This window comes from Salmo salar, chromosome ssa10 (assembly GCF_905237065.1).
Source record: "Salmo salar chromosome ssa10, Ssal_v3.1, whole genome shotgun sequence".
NCBI classification, from domain to species: Eukaryota; Metazoa; Chordata; class Actinopteri; order Salmoniformes; family Salmonidae; genus Salmo; species Salmo salar.
This window is the reverse complement of record NC_059451.1, coordinates 86896077-86917047: the sequence shown is the minus strand read 5'-3', so window position 1 is coordinate 86917047 and position 20971 is coordinate 86896077. Positions and strand designations below refer to the sequence as shown.

The window sequence follows — 20971 nt, the reverse complement described above, 5'->3', positions numbered from 1 at the left end:
CCTGTCGCCTGCTGGACTGGAGTACAGAAATTAAACAAAAATAAATTCCACAGTGTATGGAATACAATACATGCATGCTAATAATGCATCAGGAAATATACATTATTTATTTTCAATCCACATATTGCTCTATAAGAGAAAATAAATATACATTTTTATTGCATCAGCCATCGACAGCAGTTCGCGCAAGTGCGGACGCGGGTTTGGAAATGATTGACAGTAAATTATAACCAATAGAAACTGAGTACCAATGCAGTGACTGTTCTGTCAAACCAATAGTGGCAGTGTATATGCGGGAACACTGCATTTCACTTTCATTGTGCCAGCGTGGGGTGTCAGTGCGAGCGGTGACAGAAACAAAATAAAGATAAACTTTGTGAGTATGGGACATTTTTAATTGATAGGAGTACAGTTAATGGTGCCTGTCATTGTTAAAATGATTAAAACAGCGGATTTATGTCTAATATAGCTACTTAATTCGTTCGAATGTCGCATATAGCTGACGTTTTCATTAATGATTTGAGAAATGAGAATGGCAATTATTCATACACCGTTGGATTATGCCTTACTATGGTATTAACTAGCTGGGTTCAAAGTTATCTCCATTAGCTAACTTTATTTAGCTAGTTACCTATATGGGTAATTAGCAGGCTGGCTAGCTAGCTAGCTAGCCAGCCAACCAACTATTAAGAACGAATGTATTGCTAGTCAACGAATTTGCAAAGGGAGACGTAGAAGGGCTCAATGTAACCGCCTCATTTTAGCACGAATGTATCGATAAAAAAAGAACTACGGTCAGGACAGGTTACAATTGCAGGATGAGCTTGCTGTAAAAAAAAAAAGACGGTGCGGGCGGGCGGTCGTTAACTCGGTTGTCAGGACCGGGACTAACTCAAACTCTCTAGGCGGCGTTTTGCCTTCTCCCTACAGTTTTCAGCATTAGCTTTGCCCACGACTGGCTTGTATGAACTATAACCCCGACGCTATGTTTTTAAGGTTTAGTATTGTCAATCATCGCTTGTGATATAGCTTTCGAAGCATAGCCCTTTCATCAGCAGTAAGTAATCCTTCAATTAAAACGATAAACATACTGTAGCAGTTTTGCACAGGTCAATACAGTTATGGATGCCTCCATCTGACGAAACTAAACTTCCGCTATACACTATCCGATTTAAAGCGGTGTACACTACACGATTTTGTCCACGATTTAGCTGTCCCAGACACTTTTGAGATTTCAAACAAAATACTGATGTCGTTGCCTACTCTGGGCGTGCGGCCGTCATTGACACTCTTAATGTAATCGAGTCAAATACGCAATCTGAGGGCTGTAGTTCTCGTCTTTGAGCAGTCAGACATCCCTATATTTTTAAACAAGTTTGATGTCGGCACAAAATCTGCAATGCTCTTGTGTGAGATGTGCAAAGACAAGTTGAGAACGTTTGTACTTGCCTTCAACCAAAGCAAAAGTGTCAAATCGGTACAGTCTGACGTTCACAGGCAATGTTTAATTAAAAATGTTGGCTAGATATTTAAACTCTGTATGGCAAGCGTGAATCCTGCCGACAACGATCTCTTGGGTTCCCGAGTGGCGCAGCGGTCTGAGGCACTGCATTTCAGTGGAAGAGGCGCAGGATTCGCGCTTGCCATACAGAGTTTAAATATCTAGCCAACATTTTGAATTAAACATTGCTTGTGAACGTCAGACTGTACCGATTTGACGCTTTGGTTGAAGGCAAGTACAAACGTTCAACTTGTCTTTGCACATCTCACACAAGAGCATTGCAGATTTTGTGCCGACAACATCAAACCTGTTTAAAAATCCCTGTTTCGAATCCAGGCTGTATCACATCCGGCGGTGATTGGGAGTCCCATAGGGCGGCACCCAAATGGCCCAGGGTAGGCCGTCATTGTAAATAATAATTTGTTCTTAATTAACTGACTTGCCTAGTTAAATAAAGGTTAAATATTTTTTAAAGTCTGACTGAACGTTTAAGGTTGCTTTGAGCGACAGTTTGTAGCTACGTTCAATCGAATCACGTCATTTGTTTCGCTAGACAGCATGGTTTCGACAAGCCTCTTGACCAAGTGAATAAACTTGTAGTGTGTGACCACCAGCTGTTTCACATCATTTAGTGTGCGCACCGCTATGTTGGCCACACACACACAAAAAAACTACTGGAACGACGGTCGTTTAATGTAAGAGTCTTAGCGATGTTAGGATTTTGAAAGTCGTGTAGTGTCCACCAGTCTTTACACGCAGGTGTTAGGAGCATGTAAGATGGCTAATTAGCACAGGTGGCTTCCATCTGTTTTCTCTAAACAAGCACTGAAACATGGAGATATGGCATTGTGGGAATCAATTTAACATTTAAAAAAAAAAACGTTTTTATTTCTGGCTGATATGAAAGAGAAGGTCCTTATGCTTTGGGGCTCTGAACATAACTCCCCCATACAGAAGACGCCTTCATCCAATTACTCTTATATGTAATGGAACTGAGAGTCATGATCAAGGGCTAGACCAGGACATGCCATTGGCTGTTAACCCCCAGGGGAGACACATGGAAGGTAATCTGCACCAGCAGTGGAGTTTCCTGGATTATCAAGGATCCCACCTCAGGAAATAGGACCTCTGTTACCTTTTAATTGTGGCTGTGACATATGCTATATGTCCACACATGACTTGGTTTTACTTTAAAGTAATGGCTAGCTAAGTGATCTTTGAAAGTTTAAGATTGACTGGCAGGTGTAAATTATGATTACTGTATAGAGCAAAATGAAAATCCTACCTCAGGGGAGGGACAGGAAATTGCTTTAAAGGTAGTCATACAAAGAGGAGTGTTGTATTCATGTGGGATCTTCTCCTGCCTTACAGCCAGGCCTGCTATGAAGCTTCAACATTGGTGAAGATAATGGGTCTAAGGCCTAGACAGACCCTAGGGCCAAACTTGTCAAAAACATACTGCATAGGCCTATCAAATCAAAGTTTATTTGTCACGTGCGCCGAATACAACAGGTGTAGACCTTACACTGAAATGCTTACTTACAGGCTCTAACCAATAGTGTGAAGGAAATAAATTGTGTGTGGGTAAGTAAAGAAATAAAACAACAGTAAAAATACATTTGAAAATAAGAGTAGCAAGGCTATATACAGACACCGGTTAGTCAGGAATATTGAGGTAGTATGTACATGTAGGTATGGTTAAAGTGACTATGCATATATGATGAACAAAGAGTAGCAGTAGCGTAAAAGGAGGGGTTGGCGGGAGGTGGGACACAATGCAGATAGCCCAATTAGCCAATGTGTGGGAGCACTGGTTGGTCGGGCCAATTGAGGTAGTATGTACATGGATGTATGGTAAAGTGACTATGCATATAAGATAAACAGAGAGTAGCAGCAGCGTAAAAGAGGGGTGGGGGGGCACACAATGCAAATAGTCTGGGTAACCTGTTCAGAAGTCTTATGGCTTGGTGGTAAAAACTGTTGAAGCCTTTTTGTCCTAGACTTGGCACTCCGGGACCGCTTGTCATGCGGTAGTAGAGAGAACAGTCTATGACTGGGGTGGCTGGGGTCTTTGACAATTTTTAGGGCCTTCCTCTGACACCGCCTGGTGTAGAGGTCCTGGATGGCAGGCAGCTTTGGCCCAGTGATGTATTGGTCCGTACACACTACCCTCTGAAGTGCCTTGCGGTCAGAGGCCGAGCAATTGCCGTACCAGGCAGTGATGCAACTGGTCAGGATGCTCTCGATGTTGCAGCTGTAGAACCTTTTGAGGATCTCAGGACCCATGCCAAATCCTTTTAGTTTCTTGAGGGGGAATAGGCTTTGTCGTGCCCTCTTCACGACTGTCTTGGTGTGTTTGGACCATTCTAGTTTGTTGTTGATGTGGACACCAAGGAATTTGAAGCTCTCAACCTGCTCCACTAACTACAGCCTCGTCGATGAGAATGGGGATGTGCTCCTTTTCCTGTAGTCCACAATCATCTCCTTAGTCTTGGTTACGTTGAGGGATAGGTTGTCATTCTGACACCATCCGGCCAGGTCTCTGACCTCCTCCCTATAGGCTATCTCGTCGTTGTCGGTGATCAGGGCTACCACTGTTGTCGTCTGCAAACTTAATGATGGTGTTGGACTCGTGCCTGGCCATGCAGTCGTGGGTGAACAGGGAGTACAGGAGGGGACTGAGCACGCACCCCTGGGGAGCTCCAGTGTTGAGGATCAGTGTGGCAGATGTGTTGCTACCTACCCTCACCACCTGGGGGCGACCCGTCAAGAAGTCCAGGATCCAGTTGCAGAGGGAGGTGTTTAGGCCCAGGTTCCTTAGCTTAGTGATGAGATTTGAGGGTACTATGGTGTTGAACGCTGAGCTGTAGTCAATGAATAGCGTTCTCACATAGATGTTCCTTTTGTCCAGGTGGGAAAGGGCAATGTGGAGTGCAATAGAGATCGCATCATCTGTGGATCTGTTTGAGCGGTATGCAAATTGGAGTGAGTCTAGGGTTTCTAGGATAATGGTGTTGATGTGAGCCATTACCAGCCTTTCAAAGCACTTCATGGCTACAGACGTGAGTGCTACGGGTCTGTAGTCATTTAGGCAGGTTGCCTTTGTGTTCTTGGGCACAGGGACTATGGTGGTCTGCTTGAAGCATGTTGGTATTACAGACTCAATCAGGGACATGTTGAAAATGTCAGTGAAGACACCTGCCAGTTGGTCAGCACATGCCCGGAGCACACGTCCTGGTAATCCGTCTGGCCCCGCAGCCTTGTGTATGTTGACCTGTTTAAACGTCTTACTCACGTCGGCTACGGAGAGCGTGATCACACAGTCGTCCGGAACAGCTGATGCTCTCATGCATGCCTCAGTGTTGCTTGCCTCGAAGCGAGCATAGAAGTGATTTAGCTCGTCTGGTAGGCTCGTGTCACTGGGCAGCCCGCGGCTGTGCTTCCCTTTGTAGTCTGTAATAGTTTGCAAGCCCTGCCACATCTGTCGAGCGTCGGAGCCGGTGTAGTATGATTCAATCTTAGCCCTGTATTGACGCTTTGCCTGTTTGATGGTTCGTCGCAGAGCATAGCGGGATTTCTTGTAAGCTTCCGGGTTAGATTCCCGCACCTTGAAAGCGTCAGCTCTACCCTTTAGCTCCGTGCGAATGTTGCCTGTAATCCATGGCTTCTGGTTGGGGTGTGTACGTACTAGAGGTCGACCGATTAATCGGAATGGCCGATTTAATTAGGGCCGATTTCAAGTTTTCATAACAATCGGACATCGTTTTTTTTGGCAGATGTTTTTACTTTTTCTTTTCTTTTTTTACACCTTTTATTTAGCTGGGCAAGTCAGTTAAGAACACATTCTTATTTTCAATGACGGCCTAGGAATGGTGGGTTAACTGCCTTGTTCAGGGACAGAACGACAGATTTTTACCTTGTCAGCTCGGGGATTCAATCTTGCAACCTTATGGTTAACTAGTCTAACGCTCTAATCACCTGCCTTACATTGCACTCCACGAGGAGCCTGCCTGTTACTCGAATGCAGTAAGAAGCCAAGGTAAGTTGCTAGCTAGCATTAAACTTACGTTATAAAAAACGATCAATCAATCATAATCACTAGTTAACTACACATGGTTGATATTACTAGTTTATCTAGCGTGTCCTGCGTTGCATATAATAGATGCGGTGCGCATTCGCGAAAAAAAGACTGTCGTTGCTCCAACGTGTACCTAACCATAAACATCAATGCCTTTCTTAAAATCAATACACAACTATATATTTTTAAACCTGCATATTTAGTTAATATTGCCTGCTAACATGAATTTCTTTTAACTAGGACAATTGTGTCACTTCTCTTGCAACAGAGTCAGGTTATATGCAGCAGTTTGGGCCGCCTGGCTCGTTGCGAACTGTGTGAAGACTATTTCTTCCTAACAAAGACAGCCAACTTCGCCAAATGGGGGTTGATTTAACAAAAGCGCATTTGTGAAAAAAGCACAATCGTTGCACGACTGTACCCAACCATAAACATCAATGCCTTTCTTAAAATCAATACACAGAAGTATATATTTTCAAACCTGCATATTTAGCTAAAAGAAATTCAGGTTAGCAGGCAATATTAACCAGGTGAAATTGTGTCACTTCTCTTGCGTTCATTGCACGCAGAGTCAGGGTATATGCAACAGTTTGGGCCGCCTGGCTCGTTGCGAACTAATTTGCCAGAATTTTACGTAGTTATGACATAACATTGAAGGTTGTGCAATGTAACAGGAATATTTAGACTTATGGATGCCACCCGTTAGATAAAATACGGAACGGTTCCGTATTTCACTGAAAGAATAAACGTTTTGTTTTCGAGATGATAGTTTCCGGATTCGACCATATTAATAACCTAAGGCTCGTATTTCTGTGTGTTATTATGTTATAATTAAGTCTGATTTGATAGAGCAGTCTGACTGAGCGGTGGTAGGCACCAGCAGGCTCGTAAGCGTTCATTCAAACAGCAATTTTGTGCGTTTTGCCAGCAGCTCTTCGCAATGCTTCAAGCTGTTTATGACTTCAAGCCTATCAACTCCCGAGATTAGGCTGGTGTAACCGATGTGAAATGGCTAGCTTACATTTACATTTTAGTAATTTCTAGCTAGTTAGCGGGTGCGCGCTAATAGCGTTTCAAACGTCACTCGCTCTGAGACTTGGAGTAGTTGTTCCCCATGCTCTGCATGGGTAACGCTGCTTCGAGGGTGGCTGTTGTCGATGTGTTCCTGGTTCGAGCCCAGGTAGGAGCAAGGAGAGCTTTACTGTTACACTGGCAATACTAAAGTGCCTATAAGAACATCCAATAGTCAAAGGTATATGAAATACAAATTGTATAGAGAGAAATAGTCCTATAATTCCTATAATAACTACAACCTAAAACTTCTCATGTTCTGAGCAAGGAACATAAACGTTAGCTTTCTTACATGGCACATATTGCACTTTTACTTTCTTCTCCAACACTTTGTTTTTGCATTATTTAAACCAAATTGAACATGTTTCATTATTTATTTGAGGCTAAATTGATTCTATTGATATATTATGTTAAAGTAAGTGTTCATACAGTATCGTTATAATTGTCGTTATTACAAAAAAAAAACATTTGCCCGAATAATCGGCTTTTTTGGTCCTCCAATAATCGGTATCGGCGCTGAAAAATCAGAATCGGTCGACCTCTAGTACGTACAGTCACTGTGGGGACGACGACATCCAAGGATGTGGAAGGCAGCTGCAATTAGTGTTTTATAGGTCCAGTCAGGGATGTGCTGTAAAGTAAACATTGTTTTCACATGAATTTGGTTGAAGCTGATATTCAGTTTGCCCCCAAAACATTTGCTTGCTATTCCAGTGGAAGCAAGGACACAGAATAATTTAATTTAAACTTTAGTTTATTACCTACAGTATTCGGACCTGCCTACCCATACCTTCTCGCTCACCGGCATTTCATGTGTTTGTTCCTAACTGTTTTTCCACTGTCTGTGTGATCGCCAGTCCTTTCAGAATGGACTCTTTGTTGACTGCTGCTCAGATCCGTGAGAAGTTCATCGACTTCTTCATTCGCCATGAACACCAGTATGTCCACTCATCCGCCACTATACCTTTGGATGACCCCACACTGCTCTTTGCTAATGCTGGCATGAACCAGGTACGTAGCAATACTATCCCTTCCCCCATACTTCTCCCCTGCAGGTCTGTAGAGAGTGCGGCTCTATTGGCTAATTAAAGCCTCAACTCAGTGGAATAATACCCTCTGGGAGTGTATTGTTCTGAAAAAGATGTCTCCTAAACTCACACATTCTGTCCATATTTGAAGCTTTTTTCAGTTGCATGGAAAGAATAGACAATTTGAAGTATACTCATCCCAATTTAACGCTGTCTTTCTTACCCACCCTCTCTCTTTGTCCACCTATCCAACCTCCAATTCCAGTTCAAACCTATCTTCCTGAACACCATTGATCCGTCCCACCCCATGGCCAGACTCAAGCGTGCAGCTAACACACAGAAGTGCATCCGCGCTGGGGGCAAGCACAATGACCTGGATGATGTGGGCAAGGACGTGTACCACCACACCTTCTTTGAGATGCTGGGCTCCTGGTCCTTCGGAGACTACTTTAAAGTAAGTCATGGAGACCGGATGTTAGATACTGTAGTAGTCATCTCATCTGTAATGACGCAGCAACATTTTAACAAGTCTCTCAAGATAGTGTTTGCGTGTTGGGAAGATTAATTGATTGTATATCTCTTATTTCCTTTCCTGCTGACTCCTCTCCCTGCAGCACCTTGCTTGTACGATGGCCCTGGAGCTGCTGACTAAGGAATTTGGGATTCCCATCGAGCGTCTGTACGTAACCTACTTCGGGGGTCATGAAGAAGCTGGGCTGGATCCAGATCTGGAGTGTAAACAGATATGGCTGGACCTCGGGTGAGTGAGTTTCAGGAGTAGGAAATTCTTGTCAGATCGAATCGGGCTATTATATATCCAAATCTACCTGAATGATAGAAATAGGCTGCACTCTTTCTATTCTTGTTATTGTGGTCAGTAACACTATGTGTTGGGTGATAATTCGCTCAGGGTACTGTTCCCTTTTCAAACCTCCAGACGCCACTTTTCTGGTTACAAAAACAGTCTTGTGAGAACAGTCATGTTCTCGCTCTGTGCCCGTGTTCCAACCCAACCTGCTCCTACTGTAACCTCCCTCTTCTGAGTCTCACCTGGGAAGGATTTATTAGTCGGATTCCATTGCAAAACATTTCGTCATTTGCAACGGAAACCATTTAGCATTTACTTTAGGAATCAAATTGAAGCAAACGGTACCAAACAGGGAGGGACTTTACATGAATTTGTCCAATAGAACCTCTAATTTTTGTTGCAAAATATTTTCTAACGGTATATGACTAATGAATACACCCCTGTTTTACCTGTGTCTCCTCTCTGGGTGACAGAATGGATGAGGCTCGTATTATACCCGGCAGCATGAAGGATAACTTCTGGGAGATGGGGGACACAGGTCCTTGTGGGCCCTGCAGTGAGATCCACTTTGACCGCATCGGGGGGAGAGATGCAGCCCACCTGGTCAATATGGACGACCCCAATGTGCTGGAGATTTGGAACCTGGTGTTCATCCAGTACAACAGGTAATGAATTTATAAATGACTGTAAAATATGTGACTGACTGGCTCGATTGGGTCTCATGTAGCAAAATTTGAAATTGTGTTTTTTACATTGGATAAAAGTACACTCAGAGCTAGAAAATGGTGTATCATACACTATAGTTGAGGAACAATGGGAAAGTAATTCTGCTTTGAAAGTTGATAAACTTGTTACCCCACTTTTGAGAAAATTGTCCTTGAATGTTTTGGTACACCTCCTGGAGAGCTCTTCTTTGTCTACACCCATTTAGCAACGTTCCAGCTTCTTAAGCCTCACCCATCTCTTTAAGGATTCACTTATGAGCCCATGTGCTAAACAGTGAGTACGGTAGTGCACAACCAAAGATTTCAAGACTAAACGCTGGTTTATACTACATCTATTGACATGTCTGTATAAAGTTGTCGCAGTGACATCATGAACATTCTATTGTCATCCGACATCAAACTTGTCGTTATGAAAAAGTATAAACACAAAAACGACAGGCTGCATGACTTCAGCACCCTGGTGGTCCAAAATAGCATAACTGGTGTATTTTAAAGCCAATAAACCCACCCTTTTAAAAATGAATTTAGTATACAGTGAATTCGGAAAGTATTCAGACCACTTTACTTTTTCCACATTTTGTTACATTACAGCCTTATTCTAAAATGGATTAAATAAAAACATCTCAAATCTACACACTACCCCATAATGAAAAAGTGAAAACAGGTTTTTAGAAATGTTTTGCAAATTTATTAAAAAAACATACCTTCTTTACTAACATGTTCAGGCCCTCTGCTATGAGACTCAAAATTGAGCTCTGGTGCATCCTGTTTCCATTGATCATCCTTGATGTTTCTACAACTTGATTGGAGTCAACCTGTGGTAAATTCAATTGATTGGACTTGATTTGGAAAGTCACACACCTGTCTATATAGAGGTCCCTGTGTTGACAGTGCATGTCAGAGCAAAAACCAAGCCATGAGGTCGGAGGAATTGTCCGTAGAGCTTCGAGACAGGATTGTGTTGAGGCACAGATCTGGGGAAGGGTACCAAAACATTTCTGCAGCATTGAAGGTCCCCAAGAACACAGTGGCCTCCATTTAGTTTTTAAATGGAAGATGTTTTGAACCACCAAGACTCTTCCTAGTACAGTACAGTGAAATGGTTACTTGCATAGTGGAGTCTTTTTGGTTTAGACATGTAGCTAGCTAAACAATGAACCATAATCCAAACTTTATGAATCTACAGGTAGCTAAATATAACTAGCTACAATTAGGCTATAACTAGCAATGCGAATGGCTCTAAGATACGAATAATATTACTACACAGATCATACATGTAACGTTAGCTAGCGAGCAGCCAGCTAACGTTAGCTATCTAGCTAACAGTACGCTTTAACTTGAAATGAAAACAACTTTCTGACAAAATGAGAAACATAATATATGAAAATGTAGCTAGCTAGACTCTTTTACCTGTATATATGGATGAATGCTTCTCCCTCTCTGTCACGGATTCCATGGTTGCCCATAGTTTGAAGATGTAATCCGGAGACAGGTGTTTTTTTGTTTTTTTTCATGGCTAAACCAACTAGGCTTGTAATTTTACAGTTTTATTCGTATTTAAGATGGCATACAAGTTTGTTATTAAGGCACATGAAAGTTCCCATGTTCCAGAAGGCATTTCTGCCATTCATTTTGATAAATGTTTTTACGTTCAAATGTATGTCCTGTAAAGTAGTGACGCGCGACATGCCTAGTTTCCTGAAACAAATAAGAATATTGTTTGTGTTCAATTCAAGTCCTGTGTAATGCACATGCAGATGTGCGTAGACGCATGATCTGACTGAACCTGTTCCTCCCCCACCAGGGAGTCTGAGACAGAGCTGAAGCCCCTGCCTAAGAAGAGCATTGATACAGGCATGGGTCTGGAGCGTCTGGTCTCTGTGCTGCAGAATAAGATGTCCAACTACGACACAGATCTTTTCATCCCCTACTTCCAGGCCATCCAGAAGGCAAGCACCACTACCAACACTATTTACCATTACTCTCTGGGTGCTCTGAATGACCTGTCTGACAGTACCAATGTGGTTGTTCTGAACAGGGTACAGGAGCCAGGGACTACACAGGAAAGGTTGGTGCTGAGGACGTAGATGGCATTGACATGGCCTACCGTGTCCTGGCTGACCACGCCCGCACCATCACCATCGCCCTCTCTGACGGGGGCAGGCCAGACAACACAGGGAGAGGGTGAGTTTTTTTTAACTGTCTGGCTGACTGTCTTTGGTCTATGTTTGTGTGAACATCAATCTCTTAATGTGCACATGTTAACCTTCTCCCTCTGTGTGTTCAGATATGTGTTGAGGAGGATCCTGCGTCGTGCTGTGAGGTACTCTCACGAGAAGCTGGGTGCTCAGAAAGGCTTCTTTGCTACCCTAGTTGACGTGGTGGTAGAGTCCCTGGTAAGAAAGTCATCCCACTCTTCATGTTATTCACCATCTCTCCTTCTGTCTTAGTCCTTTCCTGTTTTCCTCTGCTGTCCCCTCGAAGGTGGAAAAATCTGTCATTCTGGCCTTGAGCAAGGCAGTTAACTCCCAACAACAACTGCTCCCAGGGCGGTTGACGGTGATTTAAAGCAGCAACCCGCACCACCCTGATTGATGGGTTGGGTTAAATGTGGAAGATGGATTTCAGTTGTGCATCTGACTAGGTATCCCCTTTCCACCTCCAGGGCGATGCCTTCCCTGAGCTGAAGAAAGACCCAGACATGGTAAAGGACATCATCAATGAGGAAGAGGAGCAGTTCCTCAAGACACTCAGCAGGGGGCGAAAGATCCTGGACAGAAAGATCCAGAGTCTGGGAGACAGCAAGACCATCCCTGGTACTGAAGGGCTACATTAGCAAATTGGATTAATTAGAAACATTTACCTTGTTGTCAAAACAGAATGCTTTTTTTTAACCCTTTCTCTTCTCTCTCTGTGAAGGTGATACCGCCTGGTTGCTGTATGACACATACGGTTTCCCCCTGGATCTCACTGCCCTCATTGCTGAGGAGAGGGGGATGATGGTGGATGTTGCTGCTTTTGAGGAGGAGAAGAAGGCTGCTCAGGTGAGAGTAGAGAAATGGTGACCAGTAGAAAAGATGGAGCCTTGGATTGGCATGAAGTTGATGTGGATTTTTGAATTTGCCTGTGGAGGTGGGAAATGTACTGCTTTGTGAATGTCTACAGACATGAATGCTTTCCTCTCTGTCAGCATTTCTCAGTCAGTATTGCACTGTAAGTGACAAGTGCCTTGCTCTGCTTATTAGATAAGTATGTACAATACATTACAGCTCCATTACTTGCAGTGTTAATTTGTACTGAAAAGCACCTTTCCACGTTGAGTGAAGGTCCAAATCACTTCAATAATGTCATATGATATCAGTGCTAAACAGGCCATTTGGCTTTCTATCTAAATAATGAGTATGATGTTTCCACATAATGAATGAATGATTCATCATTGGTGTAAAGTTAGTTGAAAGTTTATTCAATGTAAATAGAACGGGGATTGGGCTGTCTCCTCCATGTCCCTCCCACTCAGGTTAAGTCCCAGGGGAAGGGCTCTGGGGATGAGGACCACATCATGCTGGACATCTATGCCATCGAGGACCTTCGCAACAAAGGCATCGCTGCTACTGACGACACACTCAAGTACAGCTACAGTGCTGACGACAGCGGCAAATATGGTGAGAGACGCAAATAAAATCAACTCAGTTTAATTAACCAACTCAGAAAGATGGTTTGCTTGGTATTTATTCAAATCGCTTTCTTGCTTGTGTCTGTTTTAATCCCTGTATATTTCTCTGTGGTTGTCCCAGTGTTTGAGCAGGCTGTGGGCACGGTGCTGGCTTTGAGGAGGGAGCGTGCCTTTGTGGAAGAGGTGACGACAGGGCAGGAGTGTGGTGTTCTGCTGGACAAGACTTCGTTCTATGCGGAGCAGGGTGGACAGAGCTTCGACGAGGGCTACATGCTGAGAGAGGACGACTCTGTAGATGATGTAAGGACCTACAGGGAGGACAGACGGGCCACTCTTTTAAGTTGTAAAAGCCATATTAGACATGAATGTTGGCAGCAAGTAGCCTAGCGGTTAAGAGAGTTAGGCCAGTAGCCGGAAGATCGCTGGTTTGAATCCCTGAGCCCACTAGGTGGAATGTCTGTCGATGTGCCCTTGAGCAAGGCACTTAATCCTAATTGCTCCTCTAAGTCCCTCTGGGTAAGAACGTCTGCTAAATGACTGTAATGTAATTCTGTCTCCCTCTCACATCACATTTACTCCCTTCCTCAGAGGATGGAGTTCACAGTGAAGAACACTCAGGTTCGGGGTGGATACGTGCTGCATGTAGGAACGGTTTACGGCACTCTGAAGGTTGGAGATCACGTCATTCTGCACGTGGATGAGGTAATGCATCACTCAAAAGTACATTTTAATGACTCGATTTCGAGATCTTTTCTTAACTGCCTTGGTATTGAAAATGTCATTACATCTCTACTGTCCACTCCCCCCCCCCCAGACTCGTCGTAGGCCCATCATGAGTAACCACACTGCCACCCACATCCTGAACTTTGCCCTGAGGGAGGTCCTAGGAGAGGCTGACCAGCGTGGCTCCCTGGTGGCTCCTGACCGCCTGCGCTTTGACTTCACCGCCAAAGGTGCTCTGAGCACAGAAGAGGTGCGACGCACAGAGGAGATTGCCTGCACTATGATCCGCGATGCAAAGGTAAGAGGTCATAGGTCACTGAAAGTATGAGTAGGGGTATGTTAATTTCCGTTTGATCAAGTGTTGTTTTTACACAGCTCTTTGGTTGCTGGTGTTATTTATCTAGGGCCTGTTGTCTATTGTTCTATTTGAGTATTCCTTGACTGTATCCTTGCCTTATTGCACCTTAACAGTCCGTATTGTCTCCTGTTTTCTTTTATACACTGTCACCCCAAGGCTCCTGTCATAATTTTCTCCTCCTCACAGAATGCACTGTTTTCAAGCGTTTATTACCAAGTCACGACATCAGCTCTTTCTGTCTCTTACAGCATGTCTATGCCATGGATACCCCTCTGGCAGCAGCTAAAGCCATCCAGGGTCTGCGTGCTGTGTTTGATGAGACCTACCCTGACCCGGTGCGCGTGGTGTCCATTGGCATCCCCGTGGCTGACCTCCTGGCTGACCCCAGCAGCACTGCCGGCTCCCTCACCTCCATCGAGTTCTGCGGAGGAACGTGAGTACACAGCTCCCCGTGGTTGCAGTTGCTTTTCATAATTACATCTCATGATTCAGAAATACAGATATTTTGTTTGAGAATTTACTGTGAGATTGTTGCTCGGTTGTATTTGTTAACTCGAAATGACACAACGACAAGGTTCCAGTTTAACAAAGTTTACTATACCTTATGAACACTACAAGGTAGGCATTCCACTCAAGGCTAGGTCCATCAACAACCAAACACTTCTCGCGCAGGCGCACTCTTAACAGTGATAGCCCCGTAATAACAGAAATATAGGGATACTTAAAACATGAACTTAACAATCTCCCTCTTTTCTTTAAAGACAAATAAAACATCAACAACATAATTCAATGTCCAAGTATTATTCAAGTTCCCCATTACAAATGGGTTGTGTGACAGTTTTTATTTGTATTTCTCAAGCTGCCACTTTCCATTACTGAGAGCCTGTAGGAGGAGAGCCTGTAGGAGGAGAGCCTGTAGGAGGAGAGCCTGTAGGAGGAGAGCCTGTAGGAGGAGAGCCTGTAGGAGGAGAGCCTGTAGGAGGAGAGCCTGTAGGAGCACAAGACCGGATGCTCCTTTTTCAGTCAGACAGTCAGCAAGCTGTTCCTTTGTGGTCGACCACAGAATCCGCTGGATTCTCTGTGCTTGAATAACTTCCTTGATGCTGCTAATCTCAAGACGAAGTCTTTTCTCTGTGACAGACTTGGTTGACTTCAAAGCATCAACTAATGAGTAGTTGTCAGTGACACAAACTACAGGTAGAATGTGCCGTTTTGTCTCACCAGTGGTAAGCTCTGAGAACAGAGTTGCAAGAAAGATCGCATTGTCAATTCCATCCGCAAGAGGAAGGGTTTCTCCAGCAAGTGTGCTTCAGACAATCCTTCTGATCCTTTTTGACTGCCAACAGATGGGTGAGAATCTTCCTCCACCCATTAACACGATTAGATGTCCACCTTGTGTGCCTCCATCTAAGGTTCCCTAGCGAAGCATCACTGAAGACAACTAGTTTCAAAGAGTCATCTTTTCCAACATGCTGAAACTTTAAAGCCACTTGTTGTGATTTCAGTTTACGAACACCTTTGTTTGCCTCATGAATGGTTTGTACAGTGGCGTGTTTTGTGTTAGATGCCAAGTTGCAACCATCAAACATTACATCAGGTCTACTCTGTCTAGCAACCCATAAAATTTGTCCTATCTTTGACCTCAATTGATCAGCTTCAATTCCACACAGAGGGGAATTCCTTTGTACGGCTCGTGAAGAATCCATGTGAATGGGTTGAAGATTGTTGATATAGCTTTCCTGTTGCATCAGTATTGTTCCATCAACTGTAATAAACTCTATGCCAACATAACAAAAATGATCATGCTCCTCACGGCCGACCTGGAAAACAGCTTTGAGGTTTGGAATCACAGTTGTAGCAAAGGTCTGTGAGCCACCCCAGATAAAGTCATCAACATGACAGGCAAGTACTCCAGTCACATTGCAGTCTTGATCAAGCCAATAGAAGACTGCAGGATCCACTTGTGACAGGTTTCCACCTGTATTCAGCATTGTTGCCTTGACTTTGTTGTACCAGTAGAGTGATGCATCTGCCAGTCCATACACACACTTTTTTAGTTTCCACAGTGTTCCTTCGCTCTTAGCTTCAGGCGGAGGTTGGATGTGAATGTCCCTTGACAGCACTGTTCCCTGAAAAAATGCAGATTTGATGTCTATGGAATTAAGTTTCCATTTTTTCTGGCAGATCATTGACATCAGCAATCTGAGTGACTCTGAGGCGCATGTCGGTGAGTCTTTTGGGAGTTGTTTAGCAGCCAGCTCCTCAAAACCTCCAGCCACTCCAAGTGCTTTAGGCACTATTCCAGTTAAGGATTCTTTAAGGGTACACACCCACCTTGTTGACACATTTTTGGCCAATGTCTTTGACTTCCTCAAACACTCAATTTTTCCTCCAATTACTGAGCTCATCTAGCTTAGCTGAGTCAAATGACACGTCCTTTGTTTCAAGTACATCATCATTTTGAATGTCATTCTGTTTTTCTCGATTTTTCCATTGGTTCAATTCTGAGATTATCTACAAGTGACAGGTCAGCTGAACCTGTTGTACCAGAAAGTGTAGCTGGTTCAGAGTACTGCAAGTTGTACCAGTTCTGATGTTTTCCTTTGGCTTTTCTTGCTCGTCCAATGACGGTTGCTGTATGTGGAATACCACTTTCTCTGTCCATGTATTTAACAGTTTGTCCAGTTTTCAGATTGGAACAACCATGTTGTCTTAACACATGTGGCTGTTGTTGAATGTTTTCCTCATTTGAACGCTCAACAGTTATCTGTGGCATGGTTGAAGGTCTCTGCTCCATTTCCTGTGTCAGTTTCAGTGTCCATATCATTGGATGCGACATCTGGTAGGTTTGTGTCTGTTAGTGACCTTTTTGTCATTTTCATTAGGATGATTCTCAGCAACAGCCCCTCTATCTTGTTGATCATTTACTTTCCACAATCTTGAGTGATGCACCCTGACAATGATGCCTCCGTGCCTCACAAATATCACCACCCTATCTTGGCCAATGACTACTCCCGGTCCCTTCCACTCTTGACAGTCAACTCGTTTGTAGTACACTTTGTTTCCAGTTTCGTACTTCTCATCGGTGGGTCGTAGCTGTTTACGCAGAGCCCTGCGAATTCTCTCTGAGCACTCTGCTTCAGTGAACGCTTTTCTCGCTGCATGTGGTGCTGGAAGGTGCTTTGTGTCCATCAGAATCTCATTTTTACATGGACTCTGATGTCTTTGTCTAAAATGTTTACACAATAGTGGCCCAAGGTAGTAAGTTCAAGAGTCACTAGTTGTTTAAACATCACTGCCTTGTCATTGTTTATGTCTAAATTTGAAAGCTCTGTTGCTTGGTGTGTCAATCATATTTTGTACTTCTTTCATATTTAGTTCCCTGACATAGCTATCAAGCCATTTTGTACAACACACTGTCTGTGTACATGCACTATCAATCACAGCAGATCCTAAGGATTCAACTATAAAAATCTCAGTATCAGAAGCAGATTTGTTTGAAAACAGTGTAATGTTACACTGCTCTGTCTCTGTGTTTACATTTTCCTCTGTTACTTTAACTTGTTCATTTTTTTATGAGGACAGTCTTTAACCCAATGGTAAGTGCTTTGACAAATGGCACATTTTGATCTCCTTCCATATTTGTCCAGTGGATTTGTGCCGGGAAATGGCGCCCTCTTCTGGTTGTCTTGAGAACGTGACTTGTTGGCGCCTTTTCTCTGCTGCTCAGCGTAATATTACATTTACATTTAAGTCATTTAGCAGACGCTCTTATCCAGAGCGACTATATGCCGCGTCACTCACTTGCATTCCATCTGCTATTGACGCGACAGACGTCTTTTCACCAACAATTATTTTTAGTGCCGACTTCATTAATGCAAAAGTCAGCACAGTACAAGCAGTCAAAGCCAACTGTGTCTCCCTACCATCTAGACAGGCAGTATCTAGCAACTTGAAAGCTAACACTGCATCCGGGAGAACCATGTCGTACTTGCGCATCCTATTGTACCTCTGTTCGAAATCAATGATGTAGTCCGTCATTGCAACCAAAATATCTCTCGTAACACTGTCAAAGTTTGAATATGTCTCGTAGGCACGGTCTTTCTCTTCTTTAAGAAATACAGAATCCAGTGCTCTGATCAGAGTTCCCATACCATCATCATTGTTGAAATCCTCCAGGGATATTTCCAGTGCTGTATCTCTCGCTCTTCCCTCGAGCGATAATACCACCGCAAGTGCTTGCTTTTTCGCGTCCAGATTAGTAACCCGTGTCCAGATTCCAAGTAAATTTTTCCAACTTTCGTACGACCTCTTCTAGTCGAAGCGAGGTGGCACATTGTAGTTATTAGCCATCCTCTGCTACCAATGTTAACTCAAAATGACACAACGGCAACGTTCCAGTTTAACAAAGTTTACTATACCTTATGAACACTACAAGGTAGGCATTCCACTCAAGGCTAGGTCCATCAACAACCAAACACTTCTCGCACAGGCGCACTCTTGACAGACTGATAGCCCCTTCGTAACAGAAATATAGGGATACTTAGAATGTACGGAATACTGTTAAGTTCATGTTATCTGTAACTTCAGGCACTTGCGGAACTCTGGCCATGCTGCACCTTTTGTCATCGTGTCAGAGGAGGCCATCGCCAAGGGAATCCGCCGTATCGTCGCAGTGACGGGAGCAGAAGCACAGAAGGTGAGAGGACAGAAGCTTCCCAACCATTACTGGATGCTTGACATTTGTGTTCTTCATTATACTGCAGGTTCTTAGTCAAATCACTGGGTGATGATTGGTATAGGTATCACTCTTTCGTAACCGCTATTTAACTTGAATCCCGTCCCCACCCTGCTCTGTTCAGGCCCACAGGAAAGCAGATGCTCTGAGACAGTCCCTGTCTGCTCTGGGGGAGAAGGTGAAGGTTCAGACCGCCCCCAATAAAGACGTGCAGAAGGAAATCGCTGACATGACAGAGGTGAGAGCTGTCGCAGAACATCCAGCCCTTAATGAGCCGTGTCTGTCTGCGTGTTTACTTACTATGTCTCTGTTCTGTGTTGTTGCAGTTTCTGGGCATGGCAGTGATCTCCCAGTGGCAGAAGGATAAGATGAGGGAGGCCCTGAAAGGCTTGAAGAAGACCATGGATGACCTGGACCGTGCCAGCAAGGCTGATGTCCAGAAAAGGGTAAGAGAGAGGGGCCAGACATGGGGTTTAGGGGGGGTAAGAGAGAGGGGCCAGACATGGGGTTTAGGGGGGGGGGGGGTAAGAGAGAGGGGCCAGACATGGGGTTTAGGGGGGGTAAGAGAGAGGGGCCAGACATGGGGTTTAGGGGGGTTGGTGGAGTTGTATTTTTTTTACTAGGTGAAGGGATACTACATGTCATAGAAACTGATGTACTATGTAGGCTGTGTAGTTGGGGAGTATGCAGGCCATTCTATATGAATGGTGCTTTCCTCATGTTCTCTTGTTCAGCTGGTCTTTAATTACTATATTCTCTCTGCCTCCCCTCCCCCAGGTTCTTGAAAAGACCAAGGAGATGATTGACAGCAGCCCTAACCAGCCGCTGGTAGTCATGGAGATGGAAAGTGGAGCCTCTGCCAAGGTAACAACAGCATCCTTTTCTCTCCTCTACAGCCAACCCTACCACTGTGGAGAATTACAACACACCACGGCACACATTATCCCTAAATTTATGTCTAATTCCACTTCTATTTTCTAACCCTGTCACTGTGTATTTTTGTGTCCCAGGCTCTGAATGAGTCTCTGAAGCTGCTGAAGACCCAGTCCCCCCAGACTGCTGCTATGCTCTTCACCGTAGACCACGATGCTGGAAAGATTGTCTGTTTATGCCAGGTGCCTCAGGTAAGCCATGTGCTCAACCTGTGTGTTTACATCTATTCACAGATTAGCTCCTTATTTGTGCTTAATGCAATAACCTTCATTTTTTTTGTTGGGACAGTATCTTATCTGTTGACTTTCTCCTCTACCAGGATGTTGCCAACCGGGGTCTGAAGGCCAGTGAGTGGGTGCAGGAGCTCTGCCCTCTGATGGATGGCAAAGGTGGTGGCAAGGATATGTCTGCCCAGGCAACTGGCAGGAACACACACTGCATAGAGGAGGCACTGCAGATGGCCAACCAGTTTGCCCAACTTAAACTGAGTGAAAATGAATAGAGAGGAGGAGGCTGGGGTGTGGTGAATGATTATGGGGAAAGATCCCTCGATCCAACCCCACCGGAATGTTCCAGCTCTGTTCTCTGTGACTCTGAACTGGACGTTCCAGAAAATTGTATAGAAACATTCACCCCTAGGAACATTCACCCATCCAAAGGTTAGAAAGGGAAGCAGATACAAGACCCCTCTTTCTCTGAAAGAGAGCTGCATCTGCAATTTTAAGGAGGATAACACGGTTTTGATCCATGCACAATTTGATGGCTCCCTGCAAGATCTGTGGTCGAAGGATTAGGTGATCAAATGATTGATAGGTGTACGAGGATGCTACCCCCAACATCCTATCTGATCTGTCCTGAGGTAGATAGTATTAGTCCTCCATCCATCCTCTCTTCCCACTTTACTAATTATGAGAATACTCAACGGGAAACTGCTTCAGTTCATTGCTTGGTTTTCTCTATTTCATTGGCCTCTCCCATGTCATTGTGTTTCACTTCCCCTCCCTGACTGTGGGGAGATGTGGTCTCTGCAGACTGTCTTTCCTGCCAGTTGTAATGTACATTCACAACAGCAACCTTGGCACCTGTCAGTGCCACCAGCTGTGTAACAGTTTTGTCTGGCATCTCAATATTAATGTAGTCAATTAATAATGAATTAAATAAATGGGTGACATGACATTGTCAATTCTGTGAAATGCATTTTATTGCCGCTTATGAATGCGTTGTGACGTTCATGTCTTGATGAATTCCATGTTGTGGAATAAAAATACTGATAACACTTGATTTCTCCTACTAGTATTTAGATCTGTCCTCTCCTGTAGTTGGTAGGTGATGGTA

At 44.1% G+C, this 20971-nt stretch overlaps 1 protein-coding gene across 1 annotated transcript; it reads left to right on the top strand.

The window, feature by feature from the left end:
- The first annotated feature begins 309 nt into the window (after positions 1-309).
- On the top strand, positions 310-20819 carry aars1 (alanyl-tRNA synthetase 1). The gene is given in 21 exon segments (NM_001140078.1): positions 310-376; positions 7508-7661; positions 7944-8132; positions 8293-8438; positions 8960-9151; positions 11016-11160; positions 11250-11395; positions 11499-11607; positions 11877-12027; positions 12131-12255; positions 12729-12873; positions 13006-13184; positions 13473-13586; positions 13699-13905; positions 14214-14398; positions 18556-18664; positions 18828-18941; positions 19030-19149; positions 19481-19567; positions 19714-19827; positions 19956-20819. Coding segments are annotated over 20 exon segments (2904 nt in total). The 5' UTR covers positions 310-376; positions 7508-7517; the 3' UTR covers positions 20139-20819.
- The last annotated feature ends 152 nt before the right edge of the window (positions 20820-20971 follow it).